An 18672-nucleotide genomic window follows, 5' to 3' on the forward strand; every position below is an offset into this window, starting at 1 on the left:
AGAAGAATAGAGGTTGACCAGAGATCACAGCTCTGTCTCATTCCGGGGAGCGAGGAGACAAGAAAGAAGAAGGAGAACATTGGGGGGTAACCTTTAAAGACATAAAGGTGAGGAATGAGGGAAGGAGAAAGGATGGAGGAGAAAGAGAGGTGGTAAAACGATACCTACTGCCCTCATTAGTTTCAGTGACCCTCTATGGGAAGGGTGATGTGGTCGTGCCTGGGGGAGTCTGTGCTTTGTGCTTTGTCCTTAGGACTGAGTGGACCGTTGTCTATTGCTGCATCCCAAATGGCACCCTGTTCCCTACATAGTGTGTTACTTTTGACCAGACACCAGGGCCCTTCTGTGTGTGTGCGTGGATGGTCCCGTGTAGCTAAGTTGGTAGAGCATGGCGCTTGCAATGCCAGAGTTGTGGGTTCGATTCCCACAAGGGACCAGTATGAAAATGTATGCACTCACTATTGTAAGTCGCTCTGGATAAGAGCGTCTGCTAAATGACCCTGTAAATGTATGTGCACTATGTAGGGAATAGGGTGTCATTTGAGACAGTCTTGTAAAAAAGAGAGTTGGGTTCCAGATGAGAACTGTAAAGAAAGGGGTAGTTATATTGGGAGGTATCTAGATAAAGAAATGGGTAGTTGTATTGGGAGGTATCTAGGTAAAGAAATGGGTAGTTGTATTGGGGGGTATCTAGGTAAAGAAATGGGTAGTTGTATTGGGAGGTATCTAAAGTGAGGGAAAAAAGTATTTGATCCCCTGCTGATTTTGTACGTTTGCCCACTGACAAAGACATGATCAGTCTATAATTTTAATGGTAGGTTTATTTGAACAGTGAGAGACAGAATAACAACAACAAAATCCAGAAAAACGCATGTCAAAAATGTTATAAATTGATTTGCATTTTAATGAGGGAATTAAGTATTTGACCCCCTCTCAATCAGAAAAATGTCTGGCTCCCAGGTGTCTTTTATACAGTTAAAGAGCTGAGATTAGGAGCACACTCTTAAAGGGAGAGCTCCTAATCTCAGTTTGTTACCTGTATAAAAGGACACCTGTCCACAGAAGCAATCAATCAATCAGATTCCAAACTCTCCACCATGGCCAAGACCAAAGAGCTCTCCAAGGATGTCAGGGACAAGATTGTAGACCTACACAAGGCTGGAATGGGCTACAAGACCATCGCCAAGCAGCTTGGTGAGAAGGTGACAACAGTTGGTGCGATTATTCGCAAGTGGAAGAAACACAAATGACCTGTCAATCTCCCTCGGCCTGGGGCTCCTGTCACGCCCTGGCTCTGGGACTCTGTTATGTTGAGCCAGGGTGTGTGGTTTCTATGTGTTTTGTGTGCTAGGGTGATTATCTAGTTCATTTGTTTCTATGTTGGCCGGTGTGGTTCTCAATCAGAGGCAACGTGTATCAGCTGTTGCTTGTTGTCTCTGATTGGGAACCATACTTAGGCAGCCTGTTTTCCACAGTGTGTTGTGGGATCTTGTTCCGTGTATGGTTTGTGTCTGTTACTAAGGACTTCACGTATCGTTTTGTTGTTTTGTTCGTTCGTGGTGAATTAATAAATAAGTATGTTCACTCATCACGCTGCGCATTGGTCCACTTCCTTCAGCGATCGTGACAGCTCCATGCAAAATCTCACCTCGTGGAGTTGCAATGATCATGAGAACGGTGAGGAATCAGCCCAGAACTACACGGGAGGATCTTGTCAATGATCTCAAGGCAGCTGGGACCATAGTCACCAAGAAAACAATTGGTAACACACTACGCCGTGAAGGCCTGAAATCCTGCAGCGCCCGCAAGGTCCCCCTGCTCAAGAAAGCACATATACAGGGCCGTCTGAAATTTGCCAATGAACATCTGAATGATTCAGAGGAGAACTGGGTGAAAGTGCTGTGGTCAGATGAGACCAAAATCGAGCTCTTTGGCATTAACTCAACTCGCCGTATTTGGAGGAGGAGGAATGCTGCCTATGACCCCAAGAACACCATCCCCACCATCAAACATGGAGGTGGAAACATTATGCTTTGGGGGTGTTTTTCTGCTAAGGGGACAGGACAACTTCACCGCATCAAAGGGACGATGGACGGGGCCATGTAGCGTCAAATCTTGGGTGAGAACCTCCTTCCCTCAGCCAGGGCATTGAAAATGGGTCGTGGATGGGTATTCCAGCATGACAATGACCCAAAACACACGGCCAAGGCAACAAAGGAGTGGCTGAATAAGAAGGACATTAAGGTCCTGGAGTGGCCTAGCCAGTCTCCAGACCTTAATCCCATAGAAAATCTGTGGAGGGAGCTGAAGGTTCGAGTTGCCAAACGTCAGCCTCGAAACCTTAATGACTTGAAGAAGATCTGCAAAGAGGAGTGGAACAAAACACCTCCTGAGATGTGTGCGAACCTGGTGGCCAACTACAAGAAAGGTCTGACCTCTGTGATTGCCAACAAGGGTTTTGCCACCAAGTACTAAGTCATGTTTTGCAGAGGGGTCAAATACTTATTTTCCTCATTAAAATGCAAATCAATGTATAACTTTTTTGACATGCGTTTTTCTGGATTTTTTTGTTGTTATTCTGTCTCTCACTGTTCAAATAAACCTACCATTAAAATTATAGACTGATCATGTCTTTGTCAGTGGGCAAACGTACAAAATCAGCAGGGGATCAAATACTTTTTTCCCTCACTGTAGGTAAAGAAAGGGGTAGAAAGGGGTAGTTGTATTGGGAGGTATCTAGGTAAAGAAAGGGGTAGTTGTTATGGGAGGTATCTAGGTAAAGAAAGGGGTAGTTGTATTGGGAGGTATCCAGGTAAAGAAAGGAGTAGTTGTATTGGGAGGTATCTAGGTAAAGAAAGGGGTAGTTGTATTGGGGAGTATCTAGATAAAGAAAGGGGTAGTTGTATTGGGTGGGGGGCGTATCTATGTCAGATAAGATGGCTGCTCTGACTTTGGAATGGTCCAGTCTCTATGGGCCTCTCTCTCTCTCTCTGAGACTCTTTCCTTCCCTTGTTCCTCTCATTCTCCCACATTCGCCCCCTCAACCTCTCCTCCTCTTCCTCTCTCTCCAATCCTCCCTCGTTCTTTCACCTATATTTATACACTTTCTCTCTTCCTCCTCCTCTCTCTCCCTTCTTTCTCCTCCATTCCATATGTTTATCTCTCTGTCTTCCTCCTAGTCCTTCTCTCCCTCAGGACGATGAGGTGGTATACGCGCCGTCGCTCTCGGATGATCTGTCTATTGCTGGCCATTGCCTCCCTCTCTCTCCATCTCCTCCTCGCCGTCCTCTCCCTCTCCGTCGACCAGAACCTCTGTGACGCCCCCTCCCCTCGTCAGACACACCCCCACAACCTCAGAGCCCTGGTGGATACCAACTACACCTCCACGATGTCCGACAACCACTCCAGCTATGCCAAGACACCCCCGGACACAAGAAAGGTGGACTCTTCCAATATGGACAGCAATGGCCCTCACAAAATGGCAGAAATGGACGCTGTCACGACCAAAATGGCCGTCAAGGCAGTTCATGGACATAAGAAGGAAGGGCCTGTAGACTCAGTCAACATGGCGGTAAGGGTAGGAAAGTTTGGCTCGATGGCGATGAAGTCTATGGGGTCCGGGATGTCGAAATTAGAGGCTCTTTTCAGCCACCCGCTCTACAACATGCCAACCCCGCCCATCCCTGAAGATGATTGGCTGCTGAAGGTGAAGCCCAAAGTGAAGGCGCGCGAGAGGAGCACACAGATGTGGTGAGTTTTAATGAAGTAGGGTTAATTGTTCTGAAAAAACTGACAAGCTTTTGAAGTGCACCAAGGACACATGCTGCATAATTCATTTCATTTTTGGCAAATATCCCTCCTACTCCTCCTCTCTTCTCCTCCTTCTCTGAACCACTTCTCTCTTGTCCTCTCCTCATCTCCAACCCTCTCCCTCTCTTTTCCCCTCCCTCCCTCCTTCCCCACCCTCCCCCTCCCTCCCTCCCCCCACCTCCCCAGGGTGAGTGACAGTGACATCGGCTATGACCCGGCCCATTGGAACAGGAGCAGTGAGAGCCACCCCCCCTGGCTGAAGTTCCATCTTGGTATCTCCCGTTGGCAGCTCTACCCCCACCTGGACCCCAACATGGTACCTCTCGCCCAGCAGCTCAGCACACACCGTATCGTCAGCGCAGGTGTGTGTGTGGCGTGTGGTGTTTGTTTGGGGGAATAGGGGGAAGTTCCCCCTTGACGCTGATCTTGGATCAGTTTAGCATTTTCCCCGCTAAGGGGGTTAAGGTTAGAATTGGGGGAGGGGAAGCTGATCCTGGATATGTGTCAAAGGGAAACTTCACTGTAGAGTGTGTGGGTGGTGTGTGTATGTGTATGTTGGGGAGGGGTCTTGGGGGCCTGATTGTTGGGGGGTGGGGGTGGGAGATATGGTGAGCATTATGCCCTGTACACACAGAGAATGAAGTAGCACCCTGGAACATCATGTGGTTCGCTACACCAGTGCTGTTCTACTGTTATAGTCACCGCTTGAGTTTCAATAATATCTCCTGTAGTGTACTCTCCTTCACTATCACCCCCAAATCTAATAGCATTGGGTTGGTGGAGGCATGGGTTAGTGGGAGTTTCCACCATGTTTCATATACCAGTCATTTCCTTTCAAATCAGTGAAGGGAAGTGAACAAGTGCACACTTTGGAAGGAAGGACAGATTAGGAGAATTACAATTGCATTTCCTTGATCCCTCCCCTCTTCTCATCCAATGGGTTTTGAGAAAGAGGCGAGGAGAGAGGACGTGAGGAATCAAGGAAATGCAATAGAGATTGTCCCATAGCTGGGAGGTAGTCTCTGTTGTGATGTTTTGAGTCAGGTATAGGGAGACCACTAGTGGATTAATGTAGAACTGCAGGATGAAAACAAACAAACCGGATGACCTTATTTAGTTTCAAACAGGGTAACCCTTTGTGTGTGTGTGTGTGTGTGTGTGTGTGTGTGTGTGTGTGTGTGTGTGTGTGTGTGTGTGTGTGTGTGTGTGTGTGTGATAGAGTGTGAGAGAGAGAGCTCAGTATGTACTCAGTATGTGAATGTAAAGTGTTGCTATGGTAACCCGTCTCTCTCTCTATATATACAGTGGGGGAAAAAAGTATTTAGTCAGCCACCAATTGTGCAAGTTCTCCCACTTAAAAAGATGAGAGAGGCCTGTAATTTTCATCATAGGTACACGTCAACTATGACAGACAAAATGAGAAGAAAAAAAATCCAGAAAATCACATTGTAGGATTTTTAATGAATTTATTTGTAAATTATGGTGGAAAATAAGTATTTGGTCAATAACAAAAGTTTCTCAATACTTTGTTATATACCCTTTGTTGGCAATGACACAGGTCAAACGTTTTCTGTAAGTCTTCACAAGGTTTTCACACACTGTTGCTGGTATTTTGGCCCATTCCTCCATGCAGATCTCCTCTAGAGCAGTGATGTTTTGGGGCTGTCGCTGGGCAACACGGACTTTCAACTCCCTCAAAAGATTTTCTATGGGGTTGAGATCTGGAGACTGGCTAGGCCACTCCAGGACCTTGAAATGCTTCTTACGAAGCCACTCCTTCATTGCCCGGGCAGTGTGTTTGGGATCATTGTCATGCTGAAAGACCCAGCCACGTTTCATCTTCAATGCCCTTGCTGATGGAAGGAGGTTTTCACTCAAAATCTCACGATACATGGCCCCATTCATTCTTTACTTTACACGGATCAGTCGTCCTGGTCCCTTTGCAGAAAAACTGCCCCAAAGCATGATGTTTCCACCCCCATGCTTCACAGTAGGTATGGTGTTCTTTGGATGCAACTCAGCATTCTTTGTCCTCCAAACACGACGAGTTGAGTTTTTACCAAAAAGTTATATTTTGGTTTCATCTGACCATATTACATTCTCACAATCCTCTTCTAGATCATCCAAATGCACTCTAGCAAACTTCAGACGGGCCTGGACATGTACTGGCTTAAGCAGGGGGACACGTCTGGCACTGCAGGATTTGAGTCCCTGGCGGCGTAGTGTGTTACTGATGGTAGGCTTTGTTACTTTGGTCCCAGCTCTCTGCAGGTCATTCAAAAATTCTGAAATTTCCATCCCCAACTATAACATTTTCCATCTAGATAGAACTGCCAAAGGGGGTGGAGTTGCAATCTACTGTAGAGATAGCCTGCAGAGCTCTATCATACTATCCAGGTCTGTGCCCAAACAGTTTGAGCTTCTACTTCTAAAAATCCACCTTTCCAGAAATAAGAATCTCACTGTTGCCGCTTGCTACAGACCCCCCTCAGCCCTCAGCCCCCAGCTGTGCCCTGGACACCATATGTGAATTGATTGCCCCCCATTTATCCTCAGAGTTTGTACTGCTTGGTGACCTAAATTGGGATATGCTTAATACCCCAGCCATCCTACAATCCAAGCTAGATGCCCTCAACCTCACGCAAATTATCAACGAACCTACCAGGTACAACCCTAAATCCGTAAACATGGGTACCCTCATAGATATCATCCTGACTAACATACCCTCTAAATACACCTCAGCTGTCTTCAACCAGGATCGCAGCGATCACTGCCTTATTGCCTGCGTCCGTAACGGGTCCGCGGTCAAACGACCACCCCTCATCACTGTCAAACGCTCCCTAAAACACTTTAGCGAGGAGGCCTTCCTAATTGACCTGGCCCAGGTATCCTGGATGGATATAGATCTCATTCCGTCAGTAGAGGATGCCTGGTTGTTCCTTAAAAGTAATTTCCTCTCAATCTTAAATAAACATGCCCCATTCAAAAAATACAGAACTAAGAACCGATATAGCCCCTGGTTCTCCTCAGACTTGACTGCCCTTGACCAGCACAAAAACATCCTGTGGCGTACAGCATTAGCATCAAATAGCCCCCGCGATATGCAACTTTTCAGGGAAGTTAGGAACCAATATACACAAGCAGTCAGGAAAGCAAAGGCTAACTTTTTCAAACAGAAATTTGCATCCTGTAGCACTAACTCCAAAAAGTTTTGGGACACTGTAAAGTCCATGGAGAATAAGAGCACTTCCTCCCAGCTGCCCACTGCACTGAGGCTAGGAAACACTATCACCACCGATAAATCTACAATAATCGAGAATTTCAACAAGCATTTTGCTACAGCTGGCCATGCTTTCCATCTGGCTACCACTAACCCGGCCACCAACTCTGCACCCTCTGCTGCAACTTGCCCATTCCCCCCCCCCCGCTTCTCCTTCACACAAATTCAGACAGCTGATGTTTTGAAAGCACTGCAAAATCTGGACCCCTACAAATCAGCTGGGCTAGACAATCTGGACCCTTTCTTTCTAAAACTAGCCGCCGAAATTGTCGCAACCCCTATTACTAGTCTGTTCAACCTCTCTTTCATAACGTCTGAGATCCCCAGAGATTGGAAAGCTGCCGCGGTCATCCCCCTCTTCAAAGGGGGTGACACTCTAGATCCAAACTGCTACAGACCTATATCCATCCTGCCCTGCCTTTCGAAAGTATTCGAAAGCCAAGTTAACAAACAGATCATCGACCATTTCGAATACCACCGTACCTTCTCCGCTATGCAATCCGGTTTCCGAGCTGGTCACGGGTGCACTTCAGCCACGCTCAAGGTCCTAAACGATATTATAACCGCGATTGATAATAGACAGTACTGTGCAGCCGTCTTCATCGACCTGGCCAAGGCTTTCGACTCTGTCAACCACCGCATTCTTATTGGCAGACTAAATAGCCTTGGTTTCTCAAATGACTGCCTCGCCTGGTTCACCAACTACTTCTCAGATAGAGTTCAGTGTGTCAAATCGGAGGGCCTGTTGTCTGGACCTATGGCAGTCTCTATGGGGGTGCCACAGGGTTCAATTCTTGGGCCGACACTTTTCTCCGTGTATATCAATGATGTCGCTCTTGCTGCTGGTGACTCTCAGATCCACCTCTATGCAGACGACACCATTTTGTATACATCTGGCCCTTCATTGGACACTGTGTTAACAAACCTCCAAACGAGCTTCAATGCCATACAACAATCCTTCAGTAGCCTTCAACTGCTCTTAAACACTAGTAAAACTAAATGCATGCTTTTCAATCGAACGCTGCTGGCACCCGCCCACCCGACTAGAATCACCACTCTCGACGGGTCTGACCTAGAGTATGTGGACAACTACAAATACCTAGGTGTCTGGTTAGACTGTAAACTCAACTTCCAGACTCACATAAAGAATCTCCAATCCAAAGTTAAATCTAGAATCGGCTTCCTATTTCGCAACAAAGCCTCCTTCACTCATGCTGCCAAACATGCCCTCGTAAAACTGACTATCCTACCGATCCTTGACTTCGGCGATGTAATTTACAAAATAGCCTCCAACACTCTACTCAGCAAATTGGATGTAGTCTATCACAGTGCCATCCGTTTTGTCTCCAAAGCCCCATACACTACCCACCACTGTGACCTGTACGCTCTTGTTGGCTGGTCCTCACTACATGTTCGTCGTCAAACCCACTGGCTCCAGGCCATCTATAAATCACTGCTAGGCAAATCCCCGCCTTATCTTAGCTCATTGGTCACCATAGCAGCACCCACCCGTAGTCTGCGCTCCAGCAGGTATATCTCACTGGTCATTCCCAAAGCCAACACCTCCTTTGGCCGCCATTCCTTCCAGTTCTCTGCTGCCAATGACTGGAACGAATTGCAAAAATCTCTGAAGCTGGAGACTCTTATCTCCCTCAATAACTTTAAGCATCAGTTGTCAGAGCACCTTACCGATCACTGCACCTGTACACAGCCCATCTGAAATTAGCCCACCCAACTACCTCATCCCTATATTGTTATTTATTTTGCTCTTTTGCACCCCAGTATCTCTATTTGCACATAATCTCTTGCACATCTAGCATTCCAGTGTTAATACTATTGTAATTATTCTGCACTATAGCCTATTTATTGCCTTACCTCCATAACTTGCTACATTTGCACACACTGTATATATATTTTCTGTTGTATTTCTGACTTTATGTTTTTTACCCCATATGTAACTCTGTGTTGTTTTTATTGCACTACTTTGCTTTATCTTGGCCAGGTCGCAGTTGTAAATGAGAACCTGTTCTCAACTGGCTTACCTGGTTAAATAAAGGTGAAATAAAAAAATAAAATAAAAATTCACTAGGTCCCCCCGTGTGGTTCTGGGATTTTTGCTCACCGTTCTTGTGATCATTTTGACCCCACGGGGTGAGATCTTGCGTGGAGCCCCAGATCGAGGGAGATTATCAGTGGTCTTGTATGTCTTCCATTTCCTAATAATTTCTTCCACAGTTGATTTCTTCAAACCAAGCTGCTTACCTATTGCAGATTCAGTCTTCCCAGCCTGGTGCAGGTCTACAATTTTGTTTCTGGTGTCCTTTGACAGCTCTTTGGTCTTGGCCATAGTGGAGTTTGGAGTGTGACTGTATGAGGTTGTGGACAGGTGTCTTTTATACTGATAACAAGTTCAAACAGGTGCCATTAATACAGGTAACGAGTGGAGGACAGAGGAGCCTCTTAAAGAAGAAGTTACAGGTCTGTGAGAGCCAGAAATCTTGCTTGTTTGTAGGTGACCAAATACTTATTTTCCACCATAATTTGCAAATAAATTCATTAAAAATCCTACAATGTGATTTTCTGGATTTGTTTTTCTCAATTTGTCTGTCATAGTTGACGTGTACCTATGATGAAAATTACAGGCCTCTCTCATCTTTTTAAGTGGGAGAACTTGCACAATTGGTGGCTGACTAAATACTTTTTTCCCCCACTGTATATCTCTCTCTCCCCCTCTCCCTCTCCCTCTCCCTCTCAGTGCAGAAGTCTGGAGGGACACAGCTCAAGCTGGTGATGTCATTTCCTAACTACGGACAGGCCATTCTCAAACCAATGAAGTGAGAGACTTACACATGCACACGCACGCACGCACGCACGCACGCACGCACGCACGCACGCACGCACGCACACACACACACACACACACACACACACACACACACACACACACACACACACACACACACACACACACACACACACACACACACACACACGCTACACATCACAACTGCTTTTACCAGACTCTTACCATGATTGCTAAATACTGCAGAAAGGAGGAGAATAGACCCCGATGTATATCTGTGTTCCTGTGTTAACTGTTTCCTGAGTTGACTGTTTATAGTCTGTATACCTGTTTTCCTGTTTCCTGAGTTGACTGTGTATAGTCTGTATATCTGTGTTCCTGTGTTAACTGTTTCCTGAGTTGACTGTGTATAGTCTGTATATCTGTTTTCCTGTGTTGACTGTGTATAGTCCTCTGTAGCTCAGCTGGTAGAGCACGGTGCTTGTAACGCCAAGGTAGTCGGTTCGATCCCCGGGACCACCCATACACAAAAATGTATGCACGCATGACTGTAAGTCGCTTTAGATAAAAGCGTCTGCTAAGTGGCTTATTATTATAGTCTGTGTTCCTGTGTTGACTGTGTATAGTCTGTATATCTGTGGTCCTTTGTTGACTGTGAATAGTCTGTATAGCAGTGTTCCTGTGTTGACTATATATTGTCTGTATAGAAGTGTTCCTGTGTTGACTGTGTCTAGTCTGTATAGCTGTGTTCCTGTTTTGACTGCATCTCTGTCAGACAGGAGCGTGATGAGGAGACCAACTTCAACCTCTACTACTTCTCTGACTTTGAGAGACACAACGCAGAGATCGCTGCTTTTCACCTGGACAGGTAAACAATGAGTCTGTTTCTCACCTTGATAGTGATAACCAGGGGAGTATACTGCATGCCACAGCACTGACTGAAATGGCTGAGAATGATGAGCAGACATTGAGTAGCATTAAATATGGACCCCTCTCATCTCATCTCTCTCTCTCTTCCTCCCTCTCCCCCTCCCCCTTCTCCTTTCTCTCCCATCTCTCTCTGCCTCTCTCTCCTCTCCCTCTATCTTTCCCACCCCACCGCTCCCTCTCCAATCTCTCGTCCCCCTCCCGCTCTCCCCTGTCCCTCCTCTCCTCTCCCCTCCTCTCTCTCAGGGTGTTGGGTTACAGGCGGATCCCCCCAGCCGTAGGGAGGCTGGTTGACGTGGTAACAGAGATCAAAGACATCACCACAGACCACAAACTGGCCCGGACCTTCTTCACCTCTCCTGGTCTGTCTATCATTATATCACTCCTTCCTTCCCTCACCCCATCTCCCTCTCTCTCCCTCCTCTTTCTTTGTCAACACTCCTTACATTACATGTTTCACATCTCTGTTTTCTATGAAAATATATGCTGCGGAAAGTCAATATTTGCTAAATGAAATATTTTGTTTTCAATCCCCCCCCCCATCCCCCTCTTCATCTCCCATAGTGAATAATGTGTGTTTCTACGGCCAGTGTTCCTACTACTGCAGTACGGAGCATGCTGTGTGTGGTCGACCCCAGAACCTCGAGGCCTCCCTGGCCATGATGCTGCCCGACCCCTCCCTGGCCACCAGACGATCCTGGAGGTCTCCCTGGAGACGCTCCTACAGCCGCAGCAAACTTGCAGTGTGGGTATAGAGTCTATACCTATACCTATATATAGATAATAACCCTAACCCTAACCTCAACCCTAACCCTAGCCTCAACTCTAGCCCTTACTCTAACCCTAGCCTTAACGTTAACACTAGCCTCAACTCTAACCCTAACCTCAAACCTAACACTAACCCTAGTCTCAACTCTAGCCCTTAACCCTAACCCTAGGCTCAACTCTAACCCTCAACCCTAACTCTAACCCTAGTCTCAACAATAACCCTCAACCCTAACTCTAACCCTAGCCTCAACAATAACCCTAGCCTTAACTCTAACCCTGTTGTCACGTTGCAGATGGGAGAAAGACCCAGACTACTGTGACACAGTGAAGAAGACCCCACCATACAACAAGGGAACCAGACTGGTAGACCTGATAGACATGACCATACTAGACTTCCTCATGGGTAGGTCTGGGTCAGGACAACATAATATAATAGTAATGATACTGTAATAATAATACCTTCATATAGCGCTGTTTATGGAGACCAAAGTCTTTTTCAATTAGTAGAAAGAGGAAAAACCTGAAAATAAAACACAATCAAACACATTCAACACTCATTATTTTGTTCCAGGTAATATGGACCGACACCACTATGAGACGTTTGAGAAGTTTGGCAACAACACTTTCCTTCTGCACTTAGACAATGGGAGGGCGTGAGTATCCCCCCCCAAAAAAAAGATGTGTGTGTGCATGTGACATTGACACTGTCTGTGTGCGGACTACAGGTTTAACTAATGTTAGTTAATCGTAACATTGACACTGTCTGTGTGCTGACTACAGATTTAACTAATGTTAGTTAATCGTAACATTGACACTGTCTGTGTGCGGACTACAGGTTTAACTAACGTTAGTTGATTGTAACATTGGCACTGTCTGTGTGCTGACTACAGATTTAACTAATGTTAGTTAATCGTAACATTGACACTGTCTGTGTGCTGACTACAGGTTTAAGTAATGTTAGTTGATTGTAACATTGACACAATGTCTGTGTGCTGACTACAGGTTTGGACGTCACTCTAAAGATGAGCCCTCTATCCTGACACCTCTGGAGCAGTGCTGCAGGTAAAACATGGGATGCATTATTAAGCACCCCCAAGAGTTGATGTCTGTGCCCTCGTGGGAATCTAATTAGCATAATAAAAAACTCTCCATACAAATCCATCAGTTTAAGTTTAGAGAGATCTGTTCTTTTGCATGGGCTGCATCTCATTCCACCATGTCTGCCGATGTCGCTCTTCCTCATCTACGGAGGAAGGTGGCAGAACTACAGCGGTGTTTGTCAGACCAGTAGACATCCCGAAAATCTGTCTTTTCACAAAAGCATCTATAGCGTCCGAACGGTTTGGCGTACAAACTAATATGACCACTCTCACGAACACGATGGTGTTAAAGAAAGTGGTTAAATATGTGTAAAAAAAACAACAATAATTTCCTTATCTTTCATATAACTCTCAGATATAGCAAAAACACTTCAAATTAAACTTCCTTTTGATGTATTTTTTGACTATCTGTTTTTCTATGTATGAGTCTGTTATTCAATGTGTTTCTATAGGCTAATAGCAGTAGGCCAAATTCAATGTTTCATCGAATAATTGTTTTAGATAGATTTGTTTATATGTAAAATGAATAATCTAATATCTAAATTATCCTTGGTATGACCATCTTAAAACAATTCAGTATGTTAACTTAGTAGAACCACCACCACCCCACCCCACCATCGTCATTTATTCCTCTTCTTTCTCATAACTTTCTCTCCATCTCTCTCTCGCTCTCTCTAGGATCCGTCGCTCCACCCTCCTGCGTCTGCGTCTCCTCTCCCTGCCCCAGTACCGTCTCAGTGACGTCATGAGGGACTCTCTTTCCCATGATCCTCTATTCTCCGTGGCCCCTCTCCTCTCGGAGCTGCACCTCTCCGCCCTGGACCGTCGCCTAGCGACCGTGCTCCGAACCCTGAGCCGTTGCCAGGAGCGACAGCGTAGTCGCCATGGAGAAGGCGATGATGAGGTCGTCTATGATGATGTCACTGATTATAAGACTTTGGTTACACCTGTGACACCTACAGGGTAGTGTGGCCACGCCCCCTCGACAACAGCACTTCAACCGTCAGAAGAAATTGTCATGGCGCATCACCATGGCGATGATGATTTATGTGTGACGTCATTGCATCGGCAAGTCACAAGAGTGACATATTTACACTTGGAGTTCCTGGTATCATTCGTTTGGCTTCTAACTGTTAGAGAGAGAATGGCTGTGTCCGAAGTGTCACCCGACATTATATAGAGAGTAGGATGCCATTTCAGACAGACTATTTGTAGGTCTATTCTAGTCTGGTGTATGGATGGGATGTTTAAATCACTGTGTACATGTATTGTTAGGCCTCATTAAATCAAGTTGATTATATTGTGTTATTTATTGTTATTTAATACATGGAGCGTACTTAGTGAAATAAATCTCAGTTTTAGTATATACAATACCAGTCAAAAGTTTGGACACATACTCATTCAAGGGTTTTTCTTTATTTTTACTATTTTCTACATTGTAGAATAATAGTGAAGACATCAAAACTATGAAATAACGCATATGGAATCATGTAGTAACCAAAAAAGTGTTAAACAAATCAAAATATATTTTATATTTGAGATTCTTCAAAGTAGCCACCCTGCCTTGATGACAGCTTTGCATACTCTTGGCATTCTTTCAACCAGACTTCACCTGGAATGCTTTTCCAACAGTCTTGAAGGAGTTCCCACATATGCTGAGCACTTGTTGGCTGCTGTTCCTTCACTCTGCCGTCCGACTCATCCCAAACCATCTCAATTGGGTTGAGGTCGGGGGATTTTGTATGCCAGGTCATCTGATGCAGCACTGCATCACTCTCCTTCTTGGTAAAATAGCCCTTACAAAGCCTGGAGATGTGTTGGGTCATTGTCCTGTTGAAAAACAAATGATAGTCCCACTAAGCTCAAACCAGATGGGATGGCGTATTGCTGCAGAATGCTGTGGTAGCCATGCTGGTTAGGTGTGCCTTGAATTCTAAATAAATCACAGACAGTGTCACAATTAAAGCACCCCCACACCATAACACCTCCTCCTCCATGCTGGGAAATACACATGCGGAGATCATCCGTTCACCTATTCTGCATCTCACAAAGACACGGCAGTTGGAACCAAAAATCTCCAATTTGGACTCCAACGGTCTAATGTCCATTGCTCGTGTTTCTTGGCCCAAGCAGGTCTCCTCTTCTTATTGGTGTCCTTTAGTAGTGGTTTCTTTGTAGCAATTCGACCATGAAGGCCTGATTTACACAGTCCCCTCTGAACAGTTGATGTTGAGATGTGTCTGTGACTTGAACTTTATTTGGGCTGCAATTTCTGAAGCTGGTAACTCTAATTAACTTATCCTCTGCAGCAGAGGTGACTCTGGGTCTTCCATTCCTGTGGTGGTCCTCAAGAGAGCCAGTTACATCATAGCGCTTGATGGTTTTTGCGACTGCACTTGAAGAAACTTTCAAAGTTCTTGAAATGTTCTGTATTGACTGACCTTCATGTCTTAAAGTAATGATGGACTGTCATTTCTCTTTGATTATTTAAGCTGTTCTTACCATAATATGGACTTGGTCTTTTACCAAATAGGGCTATCTTCTGTATACCCCCCTACCTTGTCACATCACAACTGATTGGCTCAAACGCATTAAGAAGGAAAGAAATTCCACAAATGAACTTTTAAGAAGGCACACCTGTTAATTGAAATGCATTCCAGGTGACTACCTCATGAAGCTGGTTGAGAGAATGCCAAGAGTGTGCAAAGCTGTCATCAAGGCAAAGGGTGGCTATTTGAAGAATCTCAAATATAACAACTATTTTGATTTGTTTAACACTTTTTTGGTTAATACATTATTCCATATGTTATTTCATATTTTTGATTTCTTCACTATTATTCTACAATGTAAACAATAGAAAAATGAGTAGGTGTGTCCAAACTTGTGACTGGTAGTGTACTTTTATTTAAAAGGGTAGTTCAACCCAAAATAAAAGCAATTCTAATTGAGTAATTAAATTGCATTTTACAAAAGCATTTTACAAGAAAGAAAAAATATATAATATTAATAGCAAGATGTGTATGAAGGGCCCGATTCAGACTTGAGATGAGTTGACTCAACATTTTGTGACTTAAGTCCATGTGAAGTCAACTTATGTCCAGTCTGAATAGGGCCCGAAGTGAATAACAGTGTTGCTGTATAGTCTTGTACATTAATGTATAGTCAGTCGTTCTGAAGCTACATTATGGGTAACATTTTCCTCTCGCTAAAACGCAAAGAGCTAAAGAAATACTGCTTAATGACAAGTTTGGTATTGTCTTGTTCCCTTTCAGATATACAAAGCAAAGCTTTTAGCCACAGCTCAGTGCCATGAGCCCCATGTAGAAATAGGCCAACACCACCAGCATACTATATTAAACCCTATATTAAACCATATAGTATACTATATTAAACCCTATAGTAGACCCTATAGTATACTATATTAAAACTTATAGTAGACCCTATAGTATACTATATTAAACCATATAGTAGACCCTATAGTATACTATATTAAACCCTATAGTAGACCCTATAGTATACCATATTAAACCCTATAGTAGACCCTATAGTATACTATATTAAACCCTATAGTAGACCCTATAGTATACTATATTAAACCCTATAGTAGACCCTATAGTATACTATATTAAACCCTATAGTAGACCCTATAGTATACTATATTAAACCCTATAGTAGACCCTATAGTATACTATATTAAACCCTATAGTAGACCCTATAGTATACTATATTAAACGCTATAGTAGACCCTATAGTATACTATATTAAACCCTATAGTAGACCCTATAGTATACTATATTAAACCCTATAGTAGACCCTATAGTATACTATATTAAACCCTATAATATACTATATTAAACCCTATAGTAGACCCTATAGTATACTAGATTAAACCCTATAGTAGACCCTATAGTATACTATATTAAACCCTATAATATACTAGATTAAACCCTATAGTATACTATATTAAACCCTATAGTATACTATATTAAACCCTATAGTAGACCCTATAGTATACTATATTAAACCATATAGTATACTATATTAAACCCTATAGTAGACCCTATAGTATACTATATTAAACCCTATAGTAGACCCTATAGTATACTATATTAAACCCTATAGTAGACCCTATAGTATACTATATTAAACACTATATTAAACCCTATACTATACTAGATTAAACCCTATAGTAGACCCTATAGTATACTATATTAAACCCTATAGTAGACCCTATAGTATACTATATTAAACCCTATAGTAGACCCTATAGTATACTATATTAAACCCTATAGTATACTATATTAAACCCTATAATATACTAGATTAAACCCTATAGTATACTATATTAAACCCTATAGTATACTATATTAAACCCTATAGTAGACCCTATAGTATACTATATTAAACCCTATAGTAGACCCTATAGTATACTATATTAAACCCTATAGTAGACCCTATAGTATACTATATTAAACCCTATAGTAGACCCTATAGTATACTATATTAAACCCTATAGTAGACCCTATAGTATACTATATTAAACCCTATAGTAGACCCTATAGTATACTATATTAAACCCTATAGTATACTATGTTTTTAGTAATAAAGAGTCAAATGTAAAAAGAGTGTTCTGCCGACAATGCAGATTTTAAAGACAATTTTCCTGATGTTTGCAGAGATCACATTAGCGGTAAATGCTGCAGATGTTGGCTTAAATCACCTTCAGAATTCAAGTGCTGTATGCTTGTCAACTATGCGCTTCGATTGAATCCCAAGCAGAGTCATCTTGTGTTCAGGTCTTCTTGTTGTGTTCAGGTCTTCTTTTATTCAGGTCGTCTTGTGTTCAGGTCTTCTGCTTGTGTTCAGGACTTCTTTTGTTCTGGTCATCTTGGTCCTGGGATTGTTGACTGTGCTATGAACCACGGAGGAGTCCTCCTCAGCTGCCTGTGCCAGAGGTCTGATGAGAAAGGAGATGCAACATGTCATCATCAATACTCACTTTTGGGGTCTCATTTAAAGTTATCGTTTCAAGTTTTATTAGTCGTATGTAAAAAGTATTTGATCCCCGGCTGATTTTGTACTTTTGCCCACTGACAAAGAAATGATCAGTCTATAATTTTAATGGTAGGTTTATTTGAACAGTGAGAGACAGAATAACAAAAAAAATAATCCAGAAAAACACCTTTTTTTAATGAGGGAAATAAGTATTTGAACCCCTCTCAATCAGAAAGATTTCTGGCTCCCAGGTTTATTTTATACAGGTAACGAGCTGAGTTTAGGAGCACACTCTTAAAGGGAGCACATATACAGGGCCGTCTGAAGTTTGCCAATGAACATCTGAATGATTCAGAGGAGAACTGGGTGAATGTGTTGTGGTCAGATGAGACCAAAATCGAGCTCTTTGGCATCAACTCAACTCGCCGTGTTTGGAGGAGGAGGAATGCTGCCTATGACCCCAAGAACACCATCCCCACCGTCAAACATGGAGGTGGAAACATTATGCTTTGGGGGTGTTTTTCTGCTAAGGGGACAGGACAACTTCACCGCATCAAAGGGACGACGGATGGGGCCATGTACCGTCAAATCTTGGGTGAAAACCTCCTTTCCTAAGCCAGGGCATTGAAAATGGGTCGTGGATGGGTATTCCAGCATGACAATGACCCAAAACACACGGCCAAGGCAACAAAGGAGTGGCTCAAGAAGATGCACATTAAGGTCCTGGAGTGGCCTAGCCAGTCTCCAGACCTTAATCCCATAGAAAATCTGTGGAGGGAGCTGAACGTTCGAGTTGCCAAACGTCAGCCTCGAAACCTTAATGACTTGGAGCAGATCTGCAAAGAGGAGTGGGACAAAATCCCTCCTGAGATGTGTGCAAACCTGGTGGCCAACTACAAGACACATCTGACCTCTGTGAATGCCAACAAGGGTTTTGCCACCAAGTAATAAGTAATGTTTTGCAGAGGGGTCAACTACTTATTTCCCTC

At 43.7% G+C, this 18672-nt stretch overlaps 1 protein-coding gene across 1 annotated transcript; it reads left to right on the forward strand.

Moving 5' to 3' along the window:
* Window positions 1-13988, forward strand: LOC311119926 (extracellular serine/threonine protein kinase FAM20C-like). Its single transcript, XM_084194571.1, has 11 exons — window positions 1-107; window positions 3180-3750; window positions 3997-4172; window positions 9846-9924; window positions 10669-10761; window positions 11067-11182; window positions 11385-11565; window positions 11882-11991; window positions 12160-12241; window positions 12591-12650; window positions 13367-13988. The coding sequence occupies exons 2-11, from the start codon at window positions 3200-3202 to the stop codon at window positions 13653-13655; spliced, it is 1737 nt and encodes a 578-aa protein (XP_084050697.1). The 5' UTR covers window positions 1-107; window positions 3180-3199; the 3' UTR covers window positions 13656-13988.
* Window positions 13989-18672: the final 4684 nt, after the last annotated feature.

This window comes from Coregonus lavaretus (genome assembly GCF_964263955.1).
Source record: "Coregonus lavaretus genome assembly, contig: HAP1_SCAFFOLD_55, whole genome shotgun sequence".
Taxonomy (NCBI): Eukaryota; Metazoa; Chordata; class Actinopteri; order Salmoniformes; family Salmonidae; genus Coregonus; species Coregonus lavaretus.